Raw genomic sequence first — 21,578 nt, 5'->3', positions numbered from 1 at the left:
CAAAAAGGGCCTGTGTAGAATCCACCCTGGTGTAGGATGCAGCTTGGCATGATTTGGGGCACTGTTCTTGGTTGTGGAGCCTTCCGGGCTGGTTCTCTGGCCCTTGTGGGATCTGTGAACTATGAACAAAACCTCATATTGAATCCCCTTTCTTCTTAAATTATTCAGAGAGTTAATTTCTGCTACTTGCAATCAAGAAGCTTGATTAATGCCTATAAGTAGGTGTGCATGTTAGAATACATATGAAATATCTTTGTAAAGATAGAATAAATGTGAATATTGGTTACCTGTGGGAAGTAGGACTGGGAAAGTGGAAAAGGGAAAGGAGCTTTTGCTTTCACTTTATGCCCTTTTGTACTGTTGGAATTTTCTTTTTTGTACCATGTACCTTATTTCTATAATGAAACAACTAGTTATTAAAGTTATTAAAGAAAAGACACCTTAATAAATAGAATAATACAAGGAAACAGTTGCTCAGGATTTTCAAGGAACCAAGTCTTCATTAGACATTGAGAAGGAAGTTGTTCTCATCTCTGTTGGTGAATGAAGCCAAATCTGGAAATGAGTGACTGTGTACACTCACACCTTGCTTTGTTGTGCTTTCCTTTATCGTGCTTCCCAGATGTGGCATCTTTTATAGAGTGAAGGTTTGTGGCAACCCGGCACGGAGCAAGTCTATGAGCACCATTTTCCCACCAGTATTTGCCTACTTTGTATCACTGTCACCTTTTGGTAATTCTTGCAGTATTTCCAACTTTTTCATTATGATTTCATCTCATGGTGATCTGTGATCAGTGATTTTTGATGTTAACTATTGCAAAAAGATTACAACTCACTGAGGCCTTAGATGATGCTGAGCACTTTTCACAATAAAGTATTTTTAAATTAAGGTATTTACGTTGTGTTTTCAGACTATGGCACACTTACTACAGTATACTGTAAACATAACTTTGGTATGCGCTGGGAAACCAAAAGTCACGCGACCCGCCTTTCTGCAATGGCTTGGCACCGAACCCACATTATCTCTGATATATCACTGTACCACCTCCAAAATTGCCAAAGTGATTGGCTCTGTCCCCGTTAACTCATCTGCTCAAACATGTTCTATGATTATCCATTAGTCACAGAATAAATCCCTGGTACTGAAGCATTTTGCAATCTGAGCCCTGTGTACTTTCAAGACGTCCCCTCATTTTACTCTTCACCTAAAAGACTCTCTTCCAGCCCACCGGCCCAGACCCTAAGGGCATTACCACCTTCTTTCGATCTACCAAAGCCATGACCCTTATTCCTTCCTCACACCCTCAACCAGTTTTGTTCTGTATTATAATTCTACAAACATGACATAGTCCTTTTAACAAACACCTACTCAACGTATAGCTTTTTGCTAGACTTTGGGGCCACATCTCACAGTCTATGGGAACCAATTACCCCAGATCAGAATGTTAACCTCTGTTATCATGATGAATGGGAATGTAGCGTAAAGCAATTTGCTGGCCGGGCTGCTCTTATTAGAATCTTTGTCTTTCCCTCTGCCTGGATTGCACTCTTTTCACATATCAGCGTTACTTATCACTCAATTCCTTCAGGTCTCTGCGAAAATGTCATCTTTTCAGTGATTTCTTTTCTACCCAATCTATTATAAAATGACATCCCATCCTTTAGTCCATTTACTTGGATTTTGTTACGTTCTGTTTCTTGTTTAAAAACACATCATAATTTAACATACAAGTTACTTACTTGCTTGTACCTGTCTCTTTCCACTGTCAGGCCCAGAATGGCAGGGAATTTTATTTTCCATTCCCTGAAGTTTCTCCAGCACCTGTGCCTGGAGAAAACAGTGCCTGGCACATAGTAGGCACTCAGTAAATACTTCTTGAGATAGAAAGAGAACTGGACTAGATGTCAGAAGACCTGGGTCCCAGTCACAGCTTTCCCGCATGACAGTTGTGTGGCCTTTAGCAAGACATAACGTCTTCAAGCCTTAGTTGTTGTACAGTTGCTAAGTTGTGTCCAACTCTTTGTGACCCCAAGGACTGTACCAGGCCAGTCCTCCCTGTCCCTCACTATCTCCAGAGTTTGCCCAAGTCCATGTCCATTGAGTCCTTGATGCCATCCAACCATCTCATCCTCTGTTGCCCTCTTCTCCTTCTGCCTCAATCTTTCCCAGCATCAGGGTCTTTTCCAATGTGTGGGCTGTTCACATCAGCCTTAGTTACGCTGTAAATTGGAGGTGATAGTCTGGGCCCTTCCCCGTGGCCGACAGCATTGCTGTTAAGGATCAAACAGTGGGTCTCAAACTTCAACGTGCTTTAGAATCACCTAGAGGGCTTAGGATACAAGTGACTGGACTCCATATTCGGTTTCCGATTCAGTAGGTCTGGGTAAGATGAGAAAGCCTGCATTTGTAAAATGTCGCAGATGGTGGTGCTTCAAGAACCACTGATGAAGAGACATGAAGGTACAGGAGGTGCTTGTAACCCTAACGCCTGTCCCAGACAAGAACGGCACTGATGGCCGGGCAGGACACTGTGGGAAGAGAGAGTGGACCCAACTGTACCTTAACTCAGTCAACGACCATTTAGGAGGCGCCGGGTTAGTGCTGGGTGCTGAGGGTCAGTGGCGCGTGCCACAGGCCTATGAGGCTGTGGTCTCAGACCTTGGCCCAGTGGTCAGGAACTCGCAGCGTTGAGGAGGGCTGGAGAGGCCGCTCCGACCTCCGTAAGGGGCAGGAAGTCTCTGGAGCTGCGAGGAGGACCCCAAGCGGGCGCCGAAAACTCAAAGTCGAACTCGCGAGCTCGGCGGGCGGACGCTGCCTGGAGCTTCCCGGAACCCGCGGTCCACCTCCGCCCGGTTCCCCGCCCCCGGTGCGGGCGATTGAGGCGCGCTCTCGCCCCGGGCGCGCGCCGGGCACACAGTAGGCGCGCGCCCCGGCCCTCCGCACACGGCCGGCACACAGTAGGCGCGCGGGCCGGCGGAAGTGGGCGCCGGCGTGCGGTATCCGGGGGCGGAGCTGGCGCGGCCCGCCCGGCAGACAGGCCCGGGCCGCGGGCCGCGATGGGTGAGGGCGGGTTGCCCCCGGCCTTCCAGCTGCTGCTGCGCGCCTGTGATCAGGGAGACACGGAGACTGCGCGGCGGCTGCTGGACCCGGGGGCTGCGGAACCCGCGGAGCGCGGCGTGGAGCCCGAGGCGGGCGCGGAGCCGGCGGGGCCCGAGGCGGCCGGGCCCGGGGCGGCGGCCGGAGCGCCGGTGCCCGTGGACTGCTCGGACGAGGCGGGCAACACGGCGCTGCAGTTCGCGGCGGCTGGGGGCCACGAGCCGCTGGTGCGCTTCCTGCTGCGACGCGGCGCCTCGGTCAACAGCCGCAACCACTACGGCTGGAGCGCGCTCATGCAGGCGGCCAGGTGAGGGGGTCGGGGGTGCCAGGGAGCCTGGGTGGTGTCTAATGACCCCCTGGGCGCGGGGTGGGCTCAGGCGGTCGAACCTGCCCGGCGGCCCCCAGCAGACGCTCCGGGAGGTTAAGAGTGAAGTACTGGTTCGAGAGAGTTGAAATCGTAAACTTTGAGCAGCTAGGGATACGAACTAGAAGCGGACGCGCTTTTTAATAACGTAAAATCAGAATCCTAAAAGCATCGGCCTTTCAAACACAGAATCTGGAGACAGCAAATAGAATCTTAGAGACTTAGAAGCTTAGTGATATTCATTGCAGCAAGGTTTTCCCAAAGAACCAACCTACCCACCCTGGCTTGGTGTTGGGGATGCTGCGGTACCCAGATGAAGTCCCCACGGAAGCGGTGCATTTGCCAGTGGGCGGGCCAGGCAAAGGAACAGACTGCTGGGGGGACAATCTGAGGGAGCTCTTGGAGAACCGACTCAGTTTCAGGAAGTGAGGGAAGCTTTCAGGTAAGGATGAGGTATATATTGTCGAGACCTAGGGATACCTAAGTGTTGACCTGGATAGAGGGAATGAAAGATGGATGATAGGTGCAAAGGTTTGGAAGCTAAAGTGAAATATGCATTCGTAGGACTGCTAGAATGATGTGGCTGGAAGGGCTTTGAAGTAGTGGGAGATGAGTCTTCTCTGGAGAGAAAGAGGCAGATGCTTGGTGGCAAGGCTGGGAAAAGTGACAGTTCATAAGGGCACTGGGGAGTAATGGAGTGTTCTAGGCAGAGCAAGTGACAGAATGAGATTTATGTTTGGAAAGATCACTTTTACTGCAGTTTGAGGATGGATTGGAGGAGTGAGCTAGAATCAGAAAGTCTGGTTAGGAAGGGATTGCAGCAACCCAGAAAGAGGTGATGGTGGCCTGGACCAGAGCAGAGATGGCTGTGGGAGAGCAAAGAAATGAGTTTGAGATGTATTCAGGAAATAGGATGAACCAGACTTGAAATTCTAGTATAAAGAAACTCTGGGGGGACTTCCCTGGTGGTCCAGTGACTGCGACTTCACACTCCAGTGACTGAGACTTCACAATGCAGGAGGCCCGGGTTCAATCCCTGGTCAGGGAGCCAGTTCCCACATGCCACAACTAAAGATCCTGCGTGCCGCAACTAAGACCCCATGCGGCCAAATAAATAATTTTTTTAAAAAAAGAAGAATCTCTTTTTTTTATATATACTGTGAGGTATTCTGTGAGGTCTCACTCCTGTCAGCCATCTACTTAGATCCCACCCAGTTTCTTGGAGAAATTTCCCAAGGAAGGAACAAAGGTCATTTGTAATTTTGGTGAAAGTGAATGTCACTCAGTCCTGTCCAACTCTTTGCGACCCCATGGACTATATAGTCTGTGGAATTCTCCAGACCAGAATACTGGAGTGGGTAGCCGTTCTTTTCTTCAGGGTATCTTCCCAACCTAGGGATCGAATCAGGTCTCCCGCCTTGCAAGTGGATTCTTTACCAGATGAGCCACCAGGGAAGCCCACGAATACTGGAATGGGTAGCCTATCCCTTCTCCAGAGGATCCTCCTGACCCAGGAATTGAACTGGGGTCTCCTGCATTGCAGGTGGATTCTTTACCAGCTGAGCTACTAGGTAATTTTGATGGATATTGCCAAATTGCTCTCAATGCAAGTGTATTACTTTCCAATGGCTGCTGTAACAACTTATTACAAAGCTAGCAGCAACCACATCACTCTGACCCCTGCTTCGTCATCACATTTTCTGACTCCTCTACCTCCCTCTTCCACTTTTAAAGATCGCTTGTGATTCCACTGAGCTCATCTGGATACTCTCTCCATCTCAAGGTCAGCTGATTAATTTCCCCTTTCCCACAGAATTTAACAGGTTCTGGGAATTAGGATCTGGACATCTTTGGGGAACCCATTACTCTGCTGACACAGTAGTGGTACCGGTTTACCCTCCCCGAAACAGTGTCTATGAGTGCCTGTTTTTCTACAACCTGTCCAACAGAGTATATTATTAAACTTTTGGATTTTTGCATCTGATGAATGAAAAATATTTCAGTGTGGCTGTGATTTGCACTTGTTAAACTGAGTGAAGTAAAACATCTTTCCATACGTATGGCCATTTGATTTTCTCAAAGGCATTGAAATCACAACATTCTTACCCATAATCTTCTCATTATAACCCAGTTATATTTTATTTCTGAGTTCATTTCCAAGTGTCACATGGTTGTTCTAATCTAACTTGTATTGCAGGAAAATTTTTATTGTGCATTATTTTCAAATATGTCATTTTCAACTGCTTTGTGATATATCGCCCATGGGCAGTACTGTGCTTTGGTTACCCATACCTTAGCCCTCGGGCATTTATTTCAGTCTATAAACACACCTAGGGAGTGCATCCCAGCTGTAACACTCAGCTGCCCATTCGCATGGGTAATGCAGTGTGTTATGCATCTATCAGTGTGTCAGGCACCCTTTGTCTTAGGACACCTGATTTCTTGCCCAGCACTCTCTGGGGGTGCCCATAATATCTTTTGGGCTATGGACCTTACTTCTGGGGTTTCCTGTCTCTTTTCGTGGCCCCATCCACTCTTCCAGGCTTTAAAACTCCAGGTAAGTCCTCATTCCAGTACCTGTCTGTGCCATCCTGTCTCTCCTTCCCCTCTGTCTTACTTAGTTCAGGGCACACATTTATAAGTGGCTTCCTACTTCTCTCTCTTCTACCAAGTGTGCCTTCTGTAATCCCTCCTCTGTAGAGCTTCCAGATCTTTCTGAAATGACTGGTTGTATGTGTCCCACAGTGGCTTCCTTGGATCAGGATGGCCAAGCACATGGCTGTGTGCTGACACATTCCAGTCTTGTGCTTTTCCTCCATGAAAGTAGACGTGCCTCAGCAATGGTGCTCCCGGCAGCCACCACTTTCAACGAAGTGAGCATCTATTTATTGTCACAGCTCTCTGTGTTCCAGAGCTCATCATTGGATCAGGACCACCAGAGACCCTGTGCCTGGACTGCAGTTGGGTCTCTTGTGAATGTTTCAGCATCAGAGATGGTGTCATTCATGTTTTTTTTTTTTTTTTCCTGTTCTTAAAACAACCTTTATTGAGTACTTATTTTGTGTCAAGCTCTGTGCTAAGTGCTGCAAATGAGTGAATTCATTCAGTCTACGCAAAATCTGAGGAAATGCTACTGCTGTCTTCCATTTTACAGATAGAGAATCGAGGCTCAGAGAAGTTAGTTCACTTGTCCAAGGCCACACAGCTACGAATGGATAGAGTCAGATTCACACCTAGGCAGGTGCTCCAGAGCCTGTGCTCCTAGCTATGAGTCCCATAACTCACTGTTTTCCTCTTGGTATTGGCCACAAGGAAGCCACTTGCCAAATTTGCTTAACACTAAAGGGACAGGTTGTGTGGTGTTTATTTTGGCTCCAATTTTACCCTTGACTTCCTTACTTTCTGCCTGCCAGCGTGGCAGAGCTGGCTTCTCCGTCCAGGGCTCTCTCAGAGTGGGAGTATATGCCAGGTCTTTCAACAGAGGTGTTAATTGCTGAAATTAATTGCTAATCGTAACAGCTGCTCAGAAAGCCCCGAGCTTCCCTATCTTCAGTAATTACCTGTTAGAAAGTTAGCATCCCCCAAATTATCTCAGCCTTCATTGAATCATTTTTTATATTTTCAGCCTAATTTTCAATGGCCTCTTGGGCTACTCCTGAATTCAGAAAGCATCTCAAGTGTCAGCATTCCTGCCTAGATTTAGGCTTTTCCTTCCTCTGTGAGTTTGTTATACCAGAAGAACTGGAGTTTCAGATCTTAGGGTCTAGGTTCAAGTTTTGACTCAATCACTTCCAAATTGAGAGATTCTGGATTATTGCTTTCCATTGTAATCTTCAGATTCCTCATCTGTGAAATACATTATTAGCAGTTTATCTCAGGGCTTACTAAGATCCAATAGATAAAAACAGGATAGTATCTTGTTATCTGCTGCTAGATTTTTATCTCATGCTTGATGACTAAATAGCGTAATCTTTTATAATTATCTAACCAGTTCTTCACGCGAAGAGTTGACTCATTGGAAAAGACTCTGATGCTGGGAGGGATTGGGGGCAGGAGGAGAAAGGGACGACAGAGGATGAGATGGCTGGATGGCATCACTAACTTGATGGACGTGAGTCTGAGTGAACTCCGGGAGTTGGTGATGGACAGGGAGGCCTGGCGTGCTGCGATTCATGGACACGACTGAGCGACTGAACTGAACCAGTTCTTCAGCTGTTTCTGTTGCCTGTTTTGACCATCCTCTTTGGTTATGCCAAGTGTTCATTCACTCATTCAGTTGACAGAATTGCCTGAGCTCTGCTGGAGTGCAGTCTAACAGGAAGACATAATTATAGAAGGAGGGCCCAGGCACATCAGTAAGGGTGAAGACTGGGGATTGTGGGTTTTCAGGTGAGGTGTACCTTAGTTGATGTGGGGGCATCATCTGGAAGCTGCTCAGAGGAGATGGGATCCGAACTGAGTCCTGCAGCAGGATAAAGGATGTGCTTAGTCAAAAAGGACAGGAGGGTCAGAAAGGCAGGATGGCAGAGGCGTGGACAGAGAATAATTGCCCAGTGCAGGTTAGCACGGCCAGAGTACAGCGTGGGAGTTGGGAAGAAATGAGGTTGACAAAGTTGGCAGTCCTTTCCGGGCAGTGGGACGTGGGGCAGTAGCCATGAGATTTAGGCTTGGAGAATATCATCGTGAAGGACAGGCAGGGAGACAGGCTGGGGTTACAGCTCTCTGCCTTTTTGTCAGATTCCGCCCACTCTTGGAGAAGGGGCGGGACAGGCCTGGCCCCCCTGCAGCTGGGGAAGCCAGTTCACCAAGCCACTCCGCACTCTGCAGGTGGGGTGACCCCGGTGCCGTTAAGGTTCATGGCCCAGAAGGTATTTGTAAGTTCAGAACATTGTTCAGCCTTGGCTCTGCCTCCACAGGGAGGAGGGAGGCCCTGGGTTTAGATGAGACACAAAACCGCTTCCGGAAAGGAGGGAGCGCCACAAGGGATTCATTCAAAAGCTGCCTCACAGATGCAGGCCTCCTGCCGACATTACCGTCTTGTAAAACCTGGCGCGCCGGCGGGGGCGGGGGACGGGGCGGGTGGGGGGCCCTTCCAGCTCTGTGCCCAGAGAGTGCACTAGAAAGAGTGTATTTGCAAATACTGCAAAACAGAACTCTTCTGCCCTCTGGTGGCAGAAGGAAGAGATTTTACTGGGAAGAGTCGTCTGTTTTCCTCTTCCTGGTATCGGAGTTGGGTACTTGTCTGTCTCCCCAGCAGGGGAGGTTGCTCAAGTTTCCCTGGAGAGGGTCTGGCCCAGACTAGATTCTCAGCCGCCAGCAAGGGACATTCCAGCCAGCAGGGGGCATCAGGCCTCTGGGGAGAGGTGCCCCAGCCCGCCTCTGCTGACCACAGCTATGCCACATCTCTTGGCGTGGGCTCTGTGGGCTTTCTGTGCATGTGTGTTTGGGGCTGGGGAGGGTAGATGTGAGTCAGACTTGGGCCCTGCCCCTGGGGAGTGAGCACAGGCAGAGAGGCAGCTTACCCAGCTCTGAAGCAGAATTGCATGAGCTCTGCCACGCGGGAAGCAGCGAGGTGTGGGGCAGCAGGATTCAGACAGACTGGGGTTCTGACCCTGTGGATTTCGCTCACCAGCTGGGTGACCTTGGCACATTGTGTGATGTAAGAATGTTTAAATGATTCCCATTCTAATAGCTGACATTTATGTAGTGCTTCCTTTGGACAAGCACTGTTCTAGGTGCTTTATGTATATTATATATTTATATATATTAACTCATTTAATCCTCCACAGCTCTTTTAGTAGACACAGTCATATCCCCACTTTAGAGATGAGGAGGTGAAGGCACAAAGAAGTTAAAGTTCTTTGTCCAGGATATGCAGTGGATGGCAGAGCTGGATTGGAAACTATAGACAGGGCAGTGTCTCGCCTTTGTGGTGGTGCAGACACAGAGCCAGCAGTGTGCCTAGCACCAGAGGAAGGCCTTTCATTATAAGCAGCTATTACAGCGTGAAAAATTAATGGTTCAATAATTAATAATTTAACAACCGATGTGCTTAGTCACTCAGTCATGTCCAACTCTTTGCGACCCCATGTATTACAGCCTGCCAGGCTTCTCTGTCCATGAGGATTCTCTAGGCAAGAATACTAGAGTGGGTTGCCAATGCCCTCCTCCAGGGGATCTTTCCAATCCAGGGATAGAACCCAGGTCTCCTGCATTGCAGGAGTATTCTTTATTGACTGAGCTACCAGGGAAGCCCTAACAATTTATAATTGACTACATGAGCTTTCTCCTCATCAGGTGTCTTGTGTCACTAATTGTCCATCTCCCTGGCAGATTTGGGCACGTGAGCGTGGCACATCTTCTTTTGGATCATGGGGCTGATGTCAATGCCCAGAACCGCCTGGGGGCCAGTGTACTCACCGTGGCCTCTCGGGGTGGACACCTGGGTGTGGTAAAGCTGCTCCTGGAAGCTGGTGCCTTCGTGGACCATCACAAACCCTCAGGCGAGGGGGACAGCGGGGACGAGCTGCTGGACATCACGGCCCTGATGGCTGCCATCCAGCATGGACATGAGGCTGTGGTGCGTCTGCTGATGGAGTGGGGCGCAGACCCCAACCATGAGGCCCGGACTGTGGGCTGGAGCCCGTTGATGCTGTCAGCACTCATCGGGAAGCTTGGCATGGCTCAGCAGCTGGTGGAGAAGGGGGCCAACCCTGACCACCTCAGTGTGCTAGAGAAGACTGCCTTCGAGGTGGCACTTGACCGCAAGCACAGGGACCTTGCAGACTACCTGGACCCGCTGACCACCGTCAGGCCCAAGACAGGTCAGGCTGTGCCACCACTAACCTACCCCTCATCCCACCATGGCTTCCCAGAGGACCCAGATTTGTGTTTAAATAGCAAAAGCCAAGGGTTGCCCAAACAAAAGGGCCTGCAGAAATCATAGTCCAGCCCAGGGGGCAGGGGAACTTGAGACGTGGCATGCAGGTGCCTGGCCCACCCTCCACAGAGTGATCTGTAGCTCTCGGAAGAGCCTGGACTCCTGCACAGCAAGGCCTCTCCCTCCTAACCAGATGATTCTGGTGTAGGAGGTTCTGGGACGCTTCTAGAAAGTGGTCAGCAAACTTCTTCTGAGAAGGACCAGATAACAAATATTGTAGGCTTTGTGGGCCGTACAGTGTGTTGTAACTCCTCAGTTTTGCTAGAGTAGAAGCAGCCTACGTGATATGTCAAGGGTGGGTGGGGCTGTGTTCCAGGAAAACTCTAATTCTAAAAACAGGCGTAGGGGCAGGTTTGGCAACCTCAGCTCTTAGGGCACTGTGCCTAACCTCAGCTGCCAATGACCAGTCCCCAAAGACTAATTCACAGAAAATTCAGCCTACTTTTGAGCTGTGTTTTTTCAGCATCTATTAGTGTATCCTGTTTCTTTTTTCTTTTTGCCATCTTTCTGGCATATAAAGAGCTGTCTAAGCACTCCTTAGCAAATCTGCCACAGAACATACCATGTTTTAAAACCCCTAGTTCATCATGTGTAACAGAGCATGTAATGTAGAGTTGCACAGCCGCAGTGCCCTCTGTCAGTAATGGGTCTGATTTCTGCATCATTCCTGAGGTAGCCCAGGCTGTAAGGCCAGGCTGCAGCATGTGAGCATTTAAGGCTGAAAGGTAAAAATTGAAAGAAAAGGTCTGCAGACAAATTGGCTAAAAAGACTTGAAAGTATTGCAAAGTTTGATACCATCCAGAGAATACGCAAATAGTCCCATCAATGAAATTGTAAATCAACTACACTTCAACTTAAAAAAAATTCAAGTGGCCCATTAAAAAAAAAAAGAAAACCCATCAATCAAAAAATGTTGCAAATTTGAGAAATGCTTATTAGAAATACACTGTCTGGTCAGAAAACTCTGAAATAAACATGTTGTAAAACCATGTAACGACAGAGAGATGGCAAAAATGGAGAGAACACCAAAACAGAAGGGAAAAAGAAGTAAAGTCTAAGGAAACCTGCCTGAAGCCAGGAGATCTCTTACCTTTGCGTGGATGGGGACAGTGAGGGTCAGAGGAGTAGAGGCTGTTAGAAGCTGTGTGACACTTAGGAGGTAGGGGGTTCCGTGGGAAGAGCATGGGTGTGACCCCACCCAGTCTAGCCTTTGTGGGGCCTCTGGGATCTGGACACGCTTGTAACTCTCTCTTAGCCTCCCTGTGTCTCTTGTGTAGAATGGACTCAATGGCAACTACCAGGAGGTCATGAGCAGAAAACAAGCTGGCCTCTGGTGTGTGAGCCCTCTGGCCAGAACATGGCAGTTCAGCATCAGGTCCCGGGCAGAGTTGCAGTTAGAAGTTAGGGCTCCAGTCTCACCCAGGGTGTTTTTCTTGACTCAAGGCCACTGCCCTCGTTTAAAGGCTTTGGGGTGTGATTGTAGCCGAGACGGAAAAGGGAACTGCCTCCTCCCGTCCCTGCTGTGCCTCCACGCCTGACAGGCAGGCTCTTACCTCCCCCTTGGGGAGCATTCATCCATGTTGCAGGTGAGGGAGGTCAGGCTCGGGGTGGGGGTCAAGCGACTTGCTCAAGGCCTCTGCCCTAGAAGTGGGTGGTCGGGGACGTGTGCCCCACCTATGGGTGCTGAGCTGTGCCTCTTGTGCAGCTGATTCCTCCTTCCTCAGATTCCTCCAGCCGGGTTTCTGGGGTCTTAGCTCCCCACGAACCTCCTTACAGACTGCCCTGGCACTCTGGGGAAGCAATGCCCTCTTCTCCTCAAAATGTGGAGGTGCAGACACAGTGGTGGGCGTAGCCAAGGTCACCCTCTACCTGGCTCCACCTGGACGTGACTGTGCTGGCTGAGAGACCTTGACCAGTTGCCTCCATTCTCCAAGTTTCCATTTTGTCTTCCGTAAGTGAGGTCCCCTGCCTCCCAGGACCACTGTGAGAATCAAATGAGGCCACCCCAGCCCAGAGAGCACGTGAGAGATGCCAGCAGCTGCCGTCACCTGTTACCTTTGCTGTCGTAACTGACAGGACCAGGTCATGGTTACGAGCAGACTTCCCTGTTGAGCAGACATGCGTTTGAGGCTCAGCTCTCACTTTGTGGCTGGGAGGCCTCAGCATGTTCATTGTCCCTCTAGGACTCCAATGTCCTCTTTCATAAAACAGGTGTAACGAATGCACTTGCCTTGTGAGGTCCCTTGAGCAGTAGGAAGATAATGCTGGTAGTACCCCAGAATACCCTGGAGCCTGGCACATAGAGAGCAGTGAGTGGAAGCTACCAAAGTGGATTTGTATTCACCATTCGTTCATTCCAGTATTCTGCAAGTATTTGTTGACTGCCAATGTACCAGGTACCATTCTAGGCCCCAGTGAACAAACCAGATCCAACCTCTGCCCTTGAGGACCTTGGGTTCTGGAGGAGAGACAGGCAAGAAGTAGGAAATAAGCATGTTAAATAAGTTACATAGTAAGGTAGGTGGTAAGTACTGTGGTGAGGAAGAAAACGGGGGCAAGGTGGAGGATTTGGGAGCAGTGGAGGTACTGGGTGGTGCAGGCCACCACCAAGCAGGTCATTGGGTGGCCCCCGAGAGGAGCTGGGAGTTCAGCTGAGTTGCAGGAGCTGAGAAAGTGCTCCATTTTCAGGCTCTCAGAGAAGAGCCTTCAAAAGAGCCATGTTACTAATAATGACAGATTATTAAACAAATAGTATTTGACCCCAGCTCTTTTTGTGAGGTGCTAGGAAACCACCCCCCCCACCCCGCCATCAGGGCCTTGGAGGCTCCCAGCTCTCTCCCTCACATTAGCTGCAGGAAAGGGTACCCTTGAGGCTGTGATCGTCACTGTGACACCCTCCTCACCCTCACTGTGATCATTCCCTGGGCTGTGGAGGGGTCCTTGGAGTTGCTCTGATATTGATGCAATAATTGGAGCCCAGAATGAGGAAGGGACCAGCCCAGGGTCAGCTGGCATCGAGCATAGCTGCTCCAGCCTCCTGAGGTCAGGCTAGACTGTCATTGATTCGTTTGTACCAGATGGTTGCTTAGCAACCAACACTAGGCCCAGCTGACACATTCTTTTCTGTCAAAGAGTCTTGGCTGTGGCCTATAGCAAATTAGACTCTTCAACACTTAAAGGAATGAGACATTTTTTTAATGAAGTTTCATAATCATTTCTTTATAGTATCTCAAAGGCAGAATTAGGCACTTGGTTCCATGGCCCTGCCTATACTTTGCTATAAGTGCCTTGGAGTTAACTGGTGCCCTTTCTGGGGTGAGTGCTGGTCACTAGGAAAGATAACAAAAATCGCTGTTTGTGTGGTGGTGGTGGTTTAGTCGCTAAGTTGTGTCTGACTCTTGCAGTCCCGTGGAATATAGCCTGTCAGGCTCCTCTGTCCATGGGATTCTCCAGGCAAGAACATTGGAGTGGGTTGCCATTTCCTTCTCGAAGGTATCTTCCCTACCCAGGAATCGAACCTGGGTCTCCTGCATTGCAGGCAGATGATTTACCAACTGAGCTAAGAGGGAAGCTGTTTGTATAGAGCTTAAAAATTTCTGGAGTGTTTTCCCATCTATATTATCCACCCCTGCAACCACCGCCTGCTCTCCATGTTAGCATGTTGTCTGCATTATCAGTGATAAGGAGACACATCTCTTTGGGAATACGTGGATCCAGACACCCTGGCTCCAGACTCCTTGTGCCACTCTGCACCTTCTTCCAGCTGCTGGTGGAGGCCGATCAAGACCAGGGATGTGGCGCAGAGTCACAGGTTTTCTCCTGCAGCTGCTCTGACCTCTGGTATTAGTCAAAGGAAGTCCTGTGTTGGCTCTTACCAGCGAGAAGACTAGTCGTGAGGGTGGCTACTTTGTGACAGGAGGGAGCAGGTTACCCACTAGCTCTAGCTTCAAGGAGGGTGATTGAGAACAGATAAGGAAGGGGCTGGCATTGGGTGGGTGCAGCGAGGCCTAGCATGAAGATATCAGATGGGAGCATCTGCAGGTTTGGGTCATAGGTGACCTTCAGAATCACTCAGATGGCTGCTTATTTGGGAAAGAAAGCAAATATTAGCATTGGCAACCATGACCACCTCTGGGCTTAGCTGCCCAGTGTCTTAGGTATTAGAATGAAAACCTGCTCTGGAATTACTTCATGGTTGTACATTTACTTTTTAGAATAAAAGAATCATTGTTTCTTCTTAAAATCTTCATAGGAATACAGACTTTTCCAAGACTATACTTTTCTGTTATATCTGAGAAAGGACATTCCAAAATTTGGAATGCCTAAAAAAGACTACTTTATGAGTTGTGGGATCCGGAAATAGTCTGCTTATTCATGTTTTCCGGGCCAGATGACCTCCCACAGTCTGTCTCTGAAGCGTTTTCAGACAGTCTGACGATAACCCTTCCAGAAGGGCTGCTGGAGTTAGTCCATTACCTAGGTCTCTGATTAGATTGCTTGTGAAAAGTAAATCATTTTTAAAGGTGGGCTGGGTCGTTACACCCTTGTGACTTTTCTGTTATTTTACACTTTTCCGTGGTTAACTTTTAAAAATCTTTGTTTACCCAGATGAGGAGAAAAGGCGACCTGATATTTTCCACGCGTTAAAAATGGGTAAGCGCTTTAGAAAATCTTTTTGGATATTTAAGAATACAGTACTGTTTCTCCCAAACTAATATTGATAGTCCTTTTCAGGCCACCCAGAGTATTTGAGGAAGACACAGGTGTTTTGCTGTTTCCTGACTCTGGTTTCACCCAGGGAGGTTCAGACCCTGGAGGCTGGTAGTTATGGTGCTTTGCACACAACTTACAGATTGTTTTCTCAGGCCCCCTCTGCTTCTCCTGCTAGACCCTGTGGCTATGTCCTAACTTTTACTTACCTCTGAAATGCTGGCTGCCTACTCCACTCTCTTTGTAATAAAGAACTATTTAGTAGAATTGCCTCTCCTGAAACAGACCTACACCTCCAGGAAGCCCACCCTGATCCTCACCTCTTAGGGAGACCTGGGCTCTCTTTCTGCATGTGCATTGCCCCTCATCATCACTCTTCTCTTAAGATATCAATAACGCGTCTCTCTTTCAGTAAAGCTATTTGCGTGCTTGCCTCCATCCCTTGTAGACTGAAGGATTGGAGAGTAGGGGCTACCTCTGACTCATCTTTATAGCCCCTGCGAGGTGCAGCCACCCAGTACAGAGGCCAGCTCAGCACATTTGTTACGGGAAGCCACTGGGTAAATCATCCTGCAGTGCCAGGCCCGTGGATCACCGGGACTTCTGCTTCTTTGGCAGGAAACTTTCAGCTGGTCAAAGAGATTGCTGATGAAGACCCCAACCATGTGAACCTGGTTAACGGGGATGGGGCCACCCCACTGATGCTGGCAGCTGTCATGGGACAGCTGCCTCTGGTGCAGCTGCTGGTGGAGAGGCATGCTGACGTGGACAAGCAGGACAGTGCCCACGGCTGGACAGCCCTCATGCAGGCTACCTACCACGGGTCAGTGCCAGCCCCGTCCCCTCATCAGGGAGCCTAAGAGGGTGCCCTGGGCTGAAATAGGGTGCCTGATGGATTGCTGGTCCTGAGATGCTGCAGATAAGCACCCTGCCCATTGTGAAGATGCTGAGACACTCAAAACGGTGCAGGCTTGGTCTGTCCTGCATTCCTACCCTTTGTGTCCAGATTTCCTATTGCCTCGGCAGTGTTACCTGGTGCTTCCGCATCCCTTCTCATCCATTCACCCCTCTTCCTTCCTGGATGCCTCCTCCTTGGGGCAGGCTGACCAAGGGGCAGGGATTTGCACATAGCCTTGCACTTGATCAGTGGTGATCTGATTCCAAATTAGGGGCTCCGTCCTTGCCCCACTTCAGGTGATCAGAGCACTCTCCTGTGTCCTCTGAAAGTGATTTTCTTCCTCATTTGATCCTCAGACTTCCACATCAAAGACTCTGGCCTGCCGGAGGACTTCAATCAGGTCCCAGTGAGGGGCAGGAGGGATGGGGTCTGTGTGTGGTCCTGGGAGCCGGTGGTTTGGGGGCAGAGCCTTGTGTTTTCATTTTATTCATGGAAGGAGCACTCAGGCTTTGATTTCTGTCATGACTGCCTGCAGGGTAGGGAACAAGGGCTGGGAGACAGCTTTCCGAGCCCTCTTTCACGTGCACAGATGCTGCTGGAGTTAAAGCCACCGCTCTTGTTGCCCAGGAGCAAGGCCACATTTTCCCTTTCAGCAGGTCTCACTCAGGCTTTTTCTTTCTTCCACAGGAACAAAGAGATTGTCAAATATCTGCTAAACCAAGGAGCTGATGTTACTCTTCGTGCAAAAAATGGGTACACAGCCTTTGACCTAGTGATGCTGCTGAGCGATCCTGGTGGGTTGTTTTAGGAAAAGCGTTTTAAACCTGCTGGGTTTTCTGGCTGGGAATCCAGATCATCCCCTGTGTGTAAGCACTTGCGTATTCAAGGCAGAAGCCACTGTCAAGCCCCCAGAGCTCCCCACAGAGCCTCAGGCAAGTCTTCACTTCTCCCAAGTGAAGGCCATTGGGGAGAATGGGCACAGCTGGGACTGGCTAGTCCCTGAGGCCTCTTCTGGCTCCAGCCTTCCAGGAGTCTCCAGGCAGGAAGGCCTTGGCCATCCACACAAATCCTGGAATGGTATCTGTGCCTCTCAGCTGGAAACTGAGTGACTCAGGAGCAAACGGGCCCCCGTGGACAAGGAGAATAGACAAAGCAGGGACCGCCTTGGCTTATTGTGTAGGTGGAAGCTCCAGGTCAAGGGTCTTGTCAACATTACTAACCCCCAGCTAGCACTTGCTAGGACCTTGGACCCTCTGCCACTTTGACAGGCCTTCCTCTGGAACCTGTGGCCTCCCGTTAGCTAACTCAGGGGGTAAGGGGTCTCTCTTGGGACCCCCAAGTTTTAGCCCAGAGAGGGAGAAGCTGGAAGGCTCTTCTGACCTAACAGCCTCTGAGTCCTGAGCTGGATCCTACCCTGCTGACTTGGGGAGGGGAGGATTCTGCCTCCTCGAGTGGAGGGGCTCCCTCTGCCTCTCAGTACGGGGGCAGCAGGCCAAGTGCCCTTCCTCACTGCCAGCACAACCACCCCCTCACCCTCCCCTCCTGTGGGACCCCCTTGTCACAGATACATGCTGGTTCCATCTTACCCTCGCAGAGAGCTTGTGCCCAGGAGTAACTGACCCTGGCTGGAGAGGTGGGCCCTCCACGCAGGTCGCGTGGTCTCTGTCCTTGCGTGTAGTCTGCCAGGGACCCTGGACTGCGTCGCACCCAGGCTTTTCTCCAACAGCTTTATCTCTTCCACTGTGTCTCTTCCTTCCCTCCATTCATCCTCCCTGCCTTTCCCAATAAAACAACCTACCCCAGTGGATTTTTTTTCCTAGTGGGTTTTCAAATGAAGTTTTTGCCTGAAATTTTCAAAGAGACACATGCTGGAGAGAAAAAAAAAAGCAACAGTCAAGAGAAAAGCATATTCATAGTTCATAGTATTTTTTTCTCAATTCTGCTTGTTGCTTTTTTAATAGCCTAGTTGAGTTAATAATAACAACTAATGCTACTTAATTTTCTTAAGCACTTACCATATGTTGGGAATTCCCTCAGGTCCTTCAGACACCTTTATGTGGTGGGTACTGTCACCCCTTGATTGACCTGCAGTTACACAGCCTGGGAAGAACAGAGGCAGAATTCCAACTTCAGTCATCTGGCTATAGAGCCTCTACTTTTTAAACACTTCACCCCTCTGCCCTCCTGGTAGGACAGGGCATCTGGTTTTTATTTCTGTTTAAGTGGATTAAACCCTGCTGCCATGTGCGCCCCTTCTGAAGAGCCAGTGGAGAGGCGGGCACCTGGATCCCAGAGTAACACAGGTGCTGGCACTGCGGGACTGAGTTCTCAGGCTGCTGGGGGTCGTCTTGAGACCCCTGTCCCCATGGCCCAACAGACATATTTGCAGGTAAAAGGCTGCCTTTTGTGTCCATAGACACGGAACTTGTTCGACTGCTGGCATCTGTCTGCATGCAGGTGAATAAAGACAAAGGCCGGCCCAGCCACCCGCCACCTCTGCCCCACTCGAAGGTCCGACAGCCCTGGAGTGTCCCGGTGCTGCCTGATGACAAAGGCGGGCTCAAGGTTTGCCTTTTCCTGTCTTGAAGAGCATCAGAGAGCCATGCCTGGATAGGTGAAGCAGGAAGATGCTTGCCACTTCCTCATTACCCAGAGCTGCTTTAGGACAGGGTAACAAGTAGGGTTAACAGTAGGGGCAGGAAGTAAACTGGAGGTGAGCAGTAAGGAACGGTGGTGACCAGGGAAAACGGAGGTGATCGTAGCCACTTAGTGGCAGTAGTGGCTGCTTGCAAGTGTGTGGGTCCATGTTGCTACATCTTCCCTTCGTTTTCAGGAGAAACTAAAACCCCAGATTTTGATGCAGAAATGCAATTTATAAATGTAGAGAATGGTTAACACTTTTTGCATGATGTAGTGCTGAGCTGGCTAGCCTCGAACACCTCTCCTCCCTGGCCATCTGTCTGTGGCCTGTGCTTCAGTGTGGACAGTATTTGCTGACTGCGCATTCTAGGGCCTGTCTGTGGTCCACAGGCCCCCATCAGCTGCTACTGGAAGCCCCAGAAACCAAGCTCCAGCTGCTTATTTCTAAACTGCAAGTTGAATGTTTCTCTTTGAATGTCTTATCCTCCCAGCCCTGCTCTGCTTGTTGAAAATCAAAATTATTTTTTCCCTTTTCCTGGCTGGGGTTCCAACACTTTCTCAGATCTGCAGACTTGGCATTCTTCTCATGTCTGTTGCTCACCCAAGGCCCTGGATCCTTCCTCTCAGTGTTGTTTGCATAGATCTCGTCATCCTTGCCTTACTGCCATCTCTGTAGACCAAGGCCTTGCAGCCTCCCTTTGGTGCCATGCCAGTAACCTCTGAGCTCTCGTGGGGTTGTGTAGATGCCCTGGGGGTGGCACCTGTCCTCTCTCTAGGTGAAGAGGCATCAGCTGCAGGAGCAGATGGCCCAGGCCTTGGAGTGGACAACCTGATAGCTCTCACATTGTTACTGGAATAGGGGGAAGGAGGTTATGTAGCTTGAGATGTTAAGGTGTTTGGTGTTGCCTCTGTGTCCATCTGTCCATCCCTCTTGGACTCTAAGACGTCCAGCAAGTCGACATGGCTGGGTCTCTGTGTCTCAGACTGTGTAATGAGGAGATTGATGTAGGGTGTTAGCAAATTGGGTTCCCTGCCACCTCCAGACTATTGGAAAGGCCCTCTGCAGGCTGGGTCAGGAAGGATTTGGAGAGAACTAAGGGTACTGTGGTTGATGGGTAATGCCTTCAGTGGGCCCAGGAGAGGGGAGGTGGGGCACGTGTGGAGGGTGGTTGCTCTCCCTGGGCTCGGTATTGTTGGGGCTTGACCTCTGCTCTGCATTCCCTTGGCAGTCCTGGTGGAACCGAATGTCTAATCGGTTCCGGAAGCTTAAACTGATGCAAACACTGCCGCGTGGGCTGTCCAGCAACCAGCCATTGCCTTTCTGTGATGAGCCAGAGCCAGCACTGGACTCCACAATGAGGGCGGCACCCCTGGACAAGACCAGCCGCTCTGGGCTCCCTGATGTGGCCCCCATGACCAAAGACAATGGTAAGAAAAAGTTGCATGTGTGGTAGGATTTCCAGAATGGTCAAAGCCTGAACCTCTTTGCCCTCTTCCTCTGCCCTTCATCCCCACTCCTGGGCTGATGGCAGAGAGATGATGATGTTGGGATGTGACACTGGCGCAGAATGGCCAGTTTGGTGAAGACTTAAGGGACAGAAGTTCATCAAAGGGACTGACTGCTAAGGGTAGAATGGGGAGGCTGGCAGCAAATCCCGGCTTCCTGTCCTGCATGCCCTGTTGAGAAACCTTTGGCCAGTCACTGTCTCTCCCTAGCCTTTGATAGGAGATTTTCCTTCTTGCCAAATGTGATTGGTCTGCACCCACCAGCAGTGTTTTGAAGTAGAATGAGTTACTAGGGTTGGAGTGGGGATAGTGAACTCCCCACCACTGGAGATAGTCAACAGCTTGGATGACTTTGCCAGGGCACTGAAGAAGATTCCCACACTGGAAAACTGATTAGGTCAGATCCGTTCTAACAGTCCGACTCTCCATACCCGGACTAGTTCCTTGGGTACCATTGTTTGAGACAGACTATTGAGCTCGACATACCACTGTCTGACCCAGCATGACAATGGTTTATGGAAAAGCTGCAAACACACTCTAAGATAGCTTTTAAATGCTTCTTTTCTCTTCAAGTATTGAATACCAATTATTATTAAATATTTAATCACTCAAGAGAGTTGGTTTTCCAGGATGAAGGCTGACCTGGTCACCTGTCCTCATGCTGTGAATTCGTTGTGGTTGGGGGAGGGGGTCATTTCAGGAAACTTCCATTTGTTTCTCAGGTACTGGGAGCACAAGAGGAGAAAAGGAAGATGTGTTATTGACAACCATGGTGAGTGTGGGGCTTTTCTAAAAGCATTTCAGATCTCTTCCAATCGTTAGTGGATTGACTTATAAGGAGGGATGTGGTCACATTTGTCTTTCTTTGTGGTGGTTACAGATGGGGTCGATGTCAAAATGTTTAGCAATGGGTATATCTCTGGCACCAAGGAATCAGAATAGATGCCAGCCCTAAATTCTGGGTAGGGCTGTGCTGGTACTTAGCAGCCAGGGCTAAGCCCTGATCATGTTATCAGGGAGGTAGCACTGAGTACAGGGGCCGTGTCAGGGGAGGAACTGATGGTGACATTGGACTTACCATTTTATGGAGAGCCAAGGAGACAGGAGTCAAAGAAGAGAGTATATTTCCAGCTTCAGAGAGGCCGCAGTGTCTTCATCTATAAATTAGAAATGTATCAGTTTTAGGTTCAGCTGTGAGTAACAAAATCCCCGAATGATTGGCATAAATTTGACAGGATATTTAAAGTAAGTGAAGTTCAAGACTGGTTCATTGATCCATAGAATTAGAGATCTGGGTTCCTTTTACCTGTTGGTCTCCCTGGCATGGCTTCTACTACCAAGGTTACCTCTTGGTCTGAGATGGCTGCCAGAGCTCCATCCGTTACTGCTTCATTCCAGCTGACAGCAAAGATGACTGGAGAA

General features: G+C 49.6%; 1 protein-coding gene across 2 annotated transcripts in view; it reads left to right on the top strand.

Annotated features, from left to right (window-relative positions):
• The first annotated feature begins 1,743 nt into the window (after positions 1 to 1,743).
• The window catches only part of ANKS6 (ankyrin repeat and sterile alpha motif domain containing 6), a 54,640-nt gene continuing 34,805 nt past the window's right edge, over positions 1,744 to 21,578 (top strand). For both annotated transcript variants that reach the window (XM_070375545.1, XM_070375544.1), the window contains exons 1-8: positions 1,744 to 3,404; positions 9,795 to 10,285; positions 15,011 to 15,055; positions 15,731 to 15,935; positions 16,698 to 16,804; positions 18,427 to 18,575; positions 19,880 to 20,078; positions 20,879 to 20,928. In XM_070375545.1, coding sequence (XP_070231646.1) covers positions 3,058 to 3,404; positions 9,795 to 10,285; positions 15,011 to 15,055; positions 15,731 to 15,935; positions 16,698 to 16,804; positions 18,427 to 18,575; positions 19,880 to 20,078; positions 20,879 to 20,928 — 1,593 coding nt within the window. In that variant the 5' untranslated portion in view covers positions 1,744 to 3,057. The remainder of the gene's footprint in view (positions 3,405 to 9,794; positions 10,286 to 15,010; positions 15,056 to 15,730; positions 15,936 to 16,697; positions 16,805 to 18,426; positions 18,576 to 19,879; positions 20,079 to 20,878; positions 20,929 to 21,578) is intronic.

This window comes from Bos mutus, chromosome 8 (genome assembly GCF_027580195.1).
Source record: "Bos mutus isolate GX-2022 chromosome 8, NWIPB_WYAK_1.1, whole genome shotgun sequence".
Classification (NCBI taxonomy): domain Eukaryota; kingdom Metazoa; phylum Chordata; class Mammalia; order Artiodactyla; family Bovidae; genus Bos; species Bos mutus.
The sequence above is the reverse complement of the archived record's forward strand: the minus strand, read 5'-3'. Positions and strand labels throughout refer to the sequence as shown.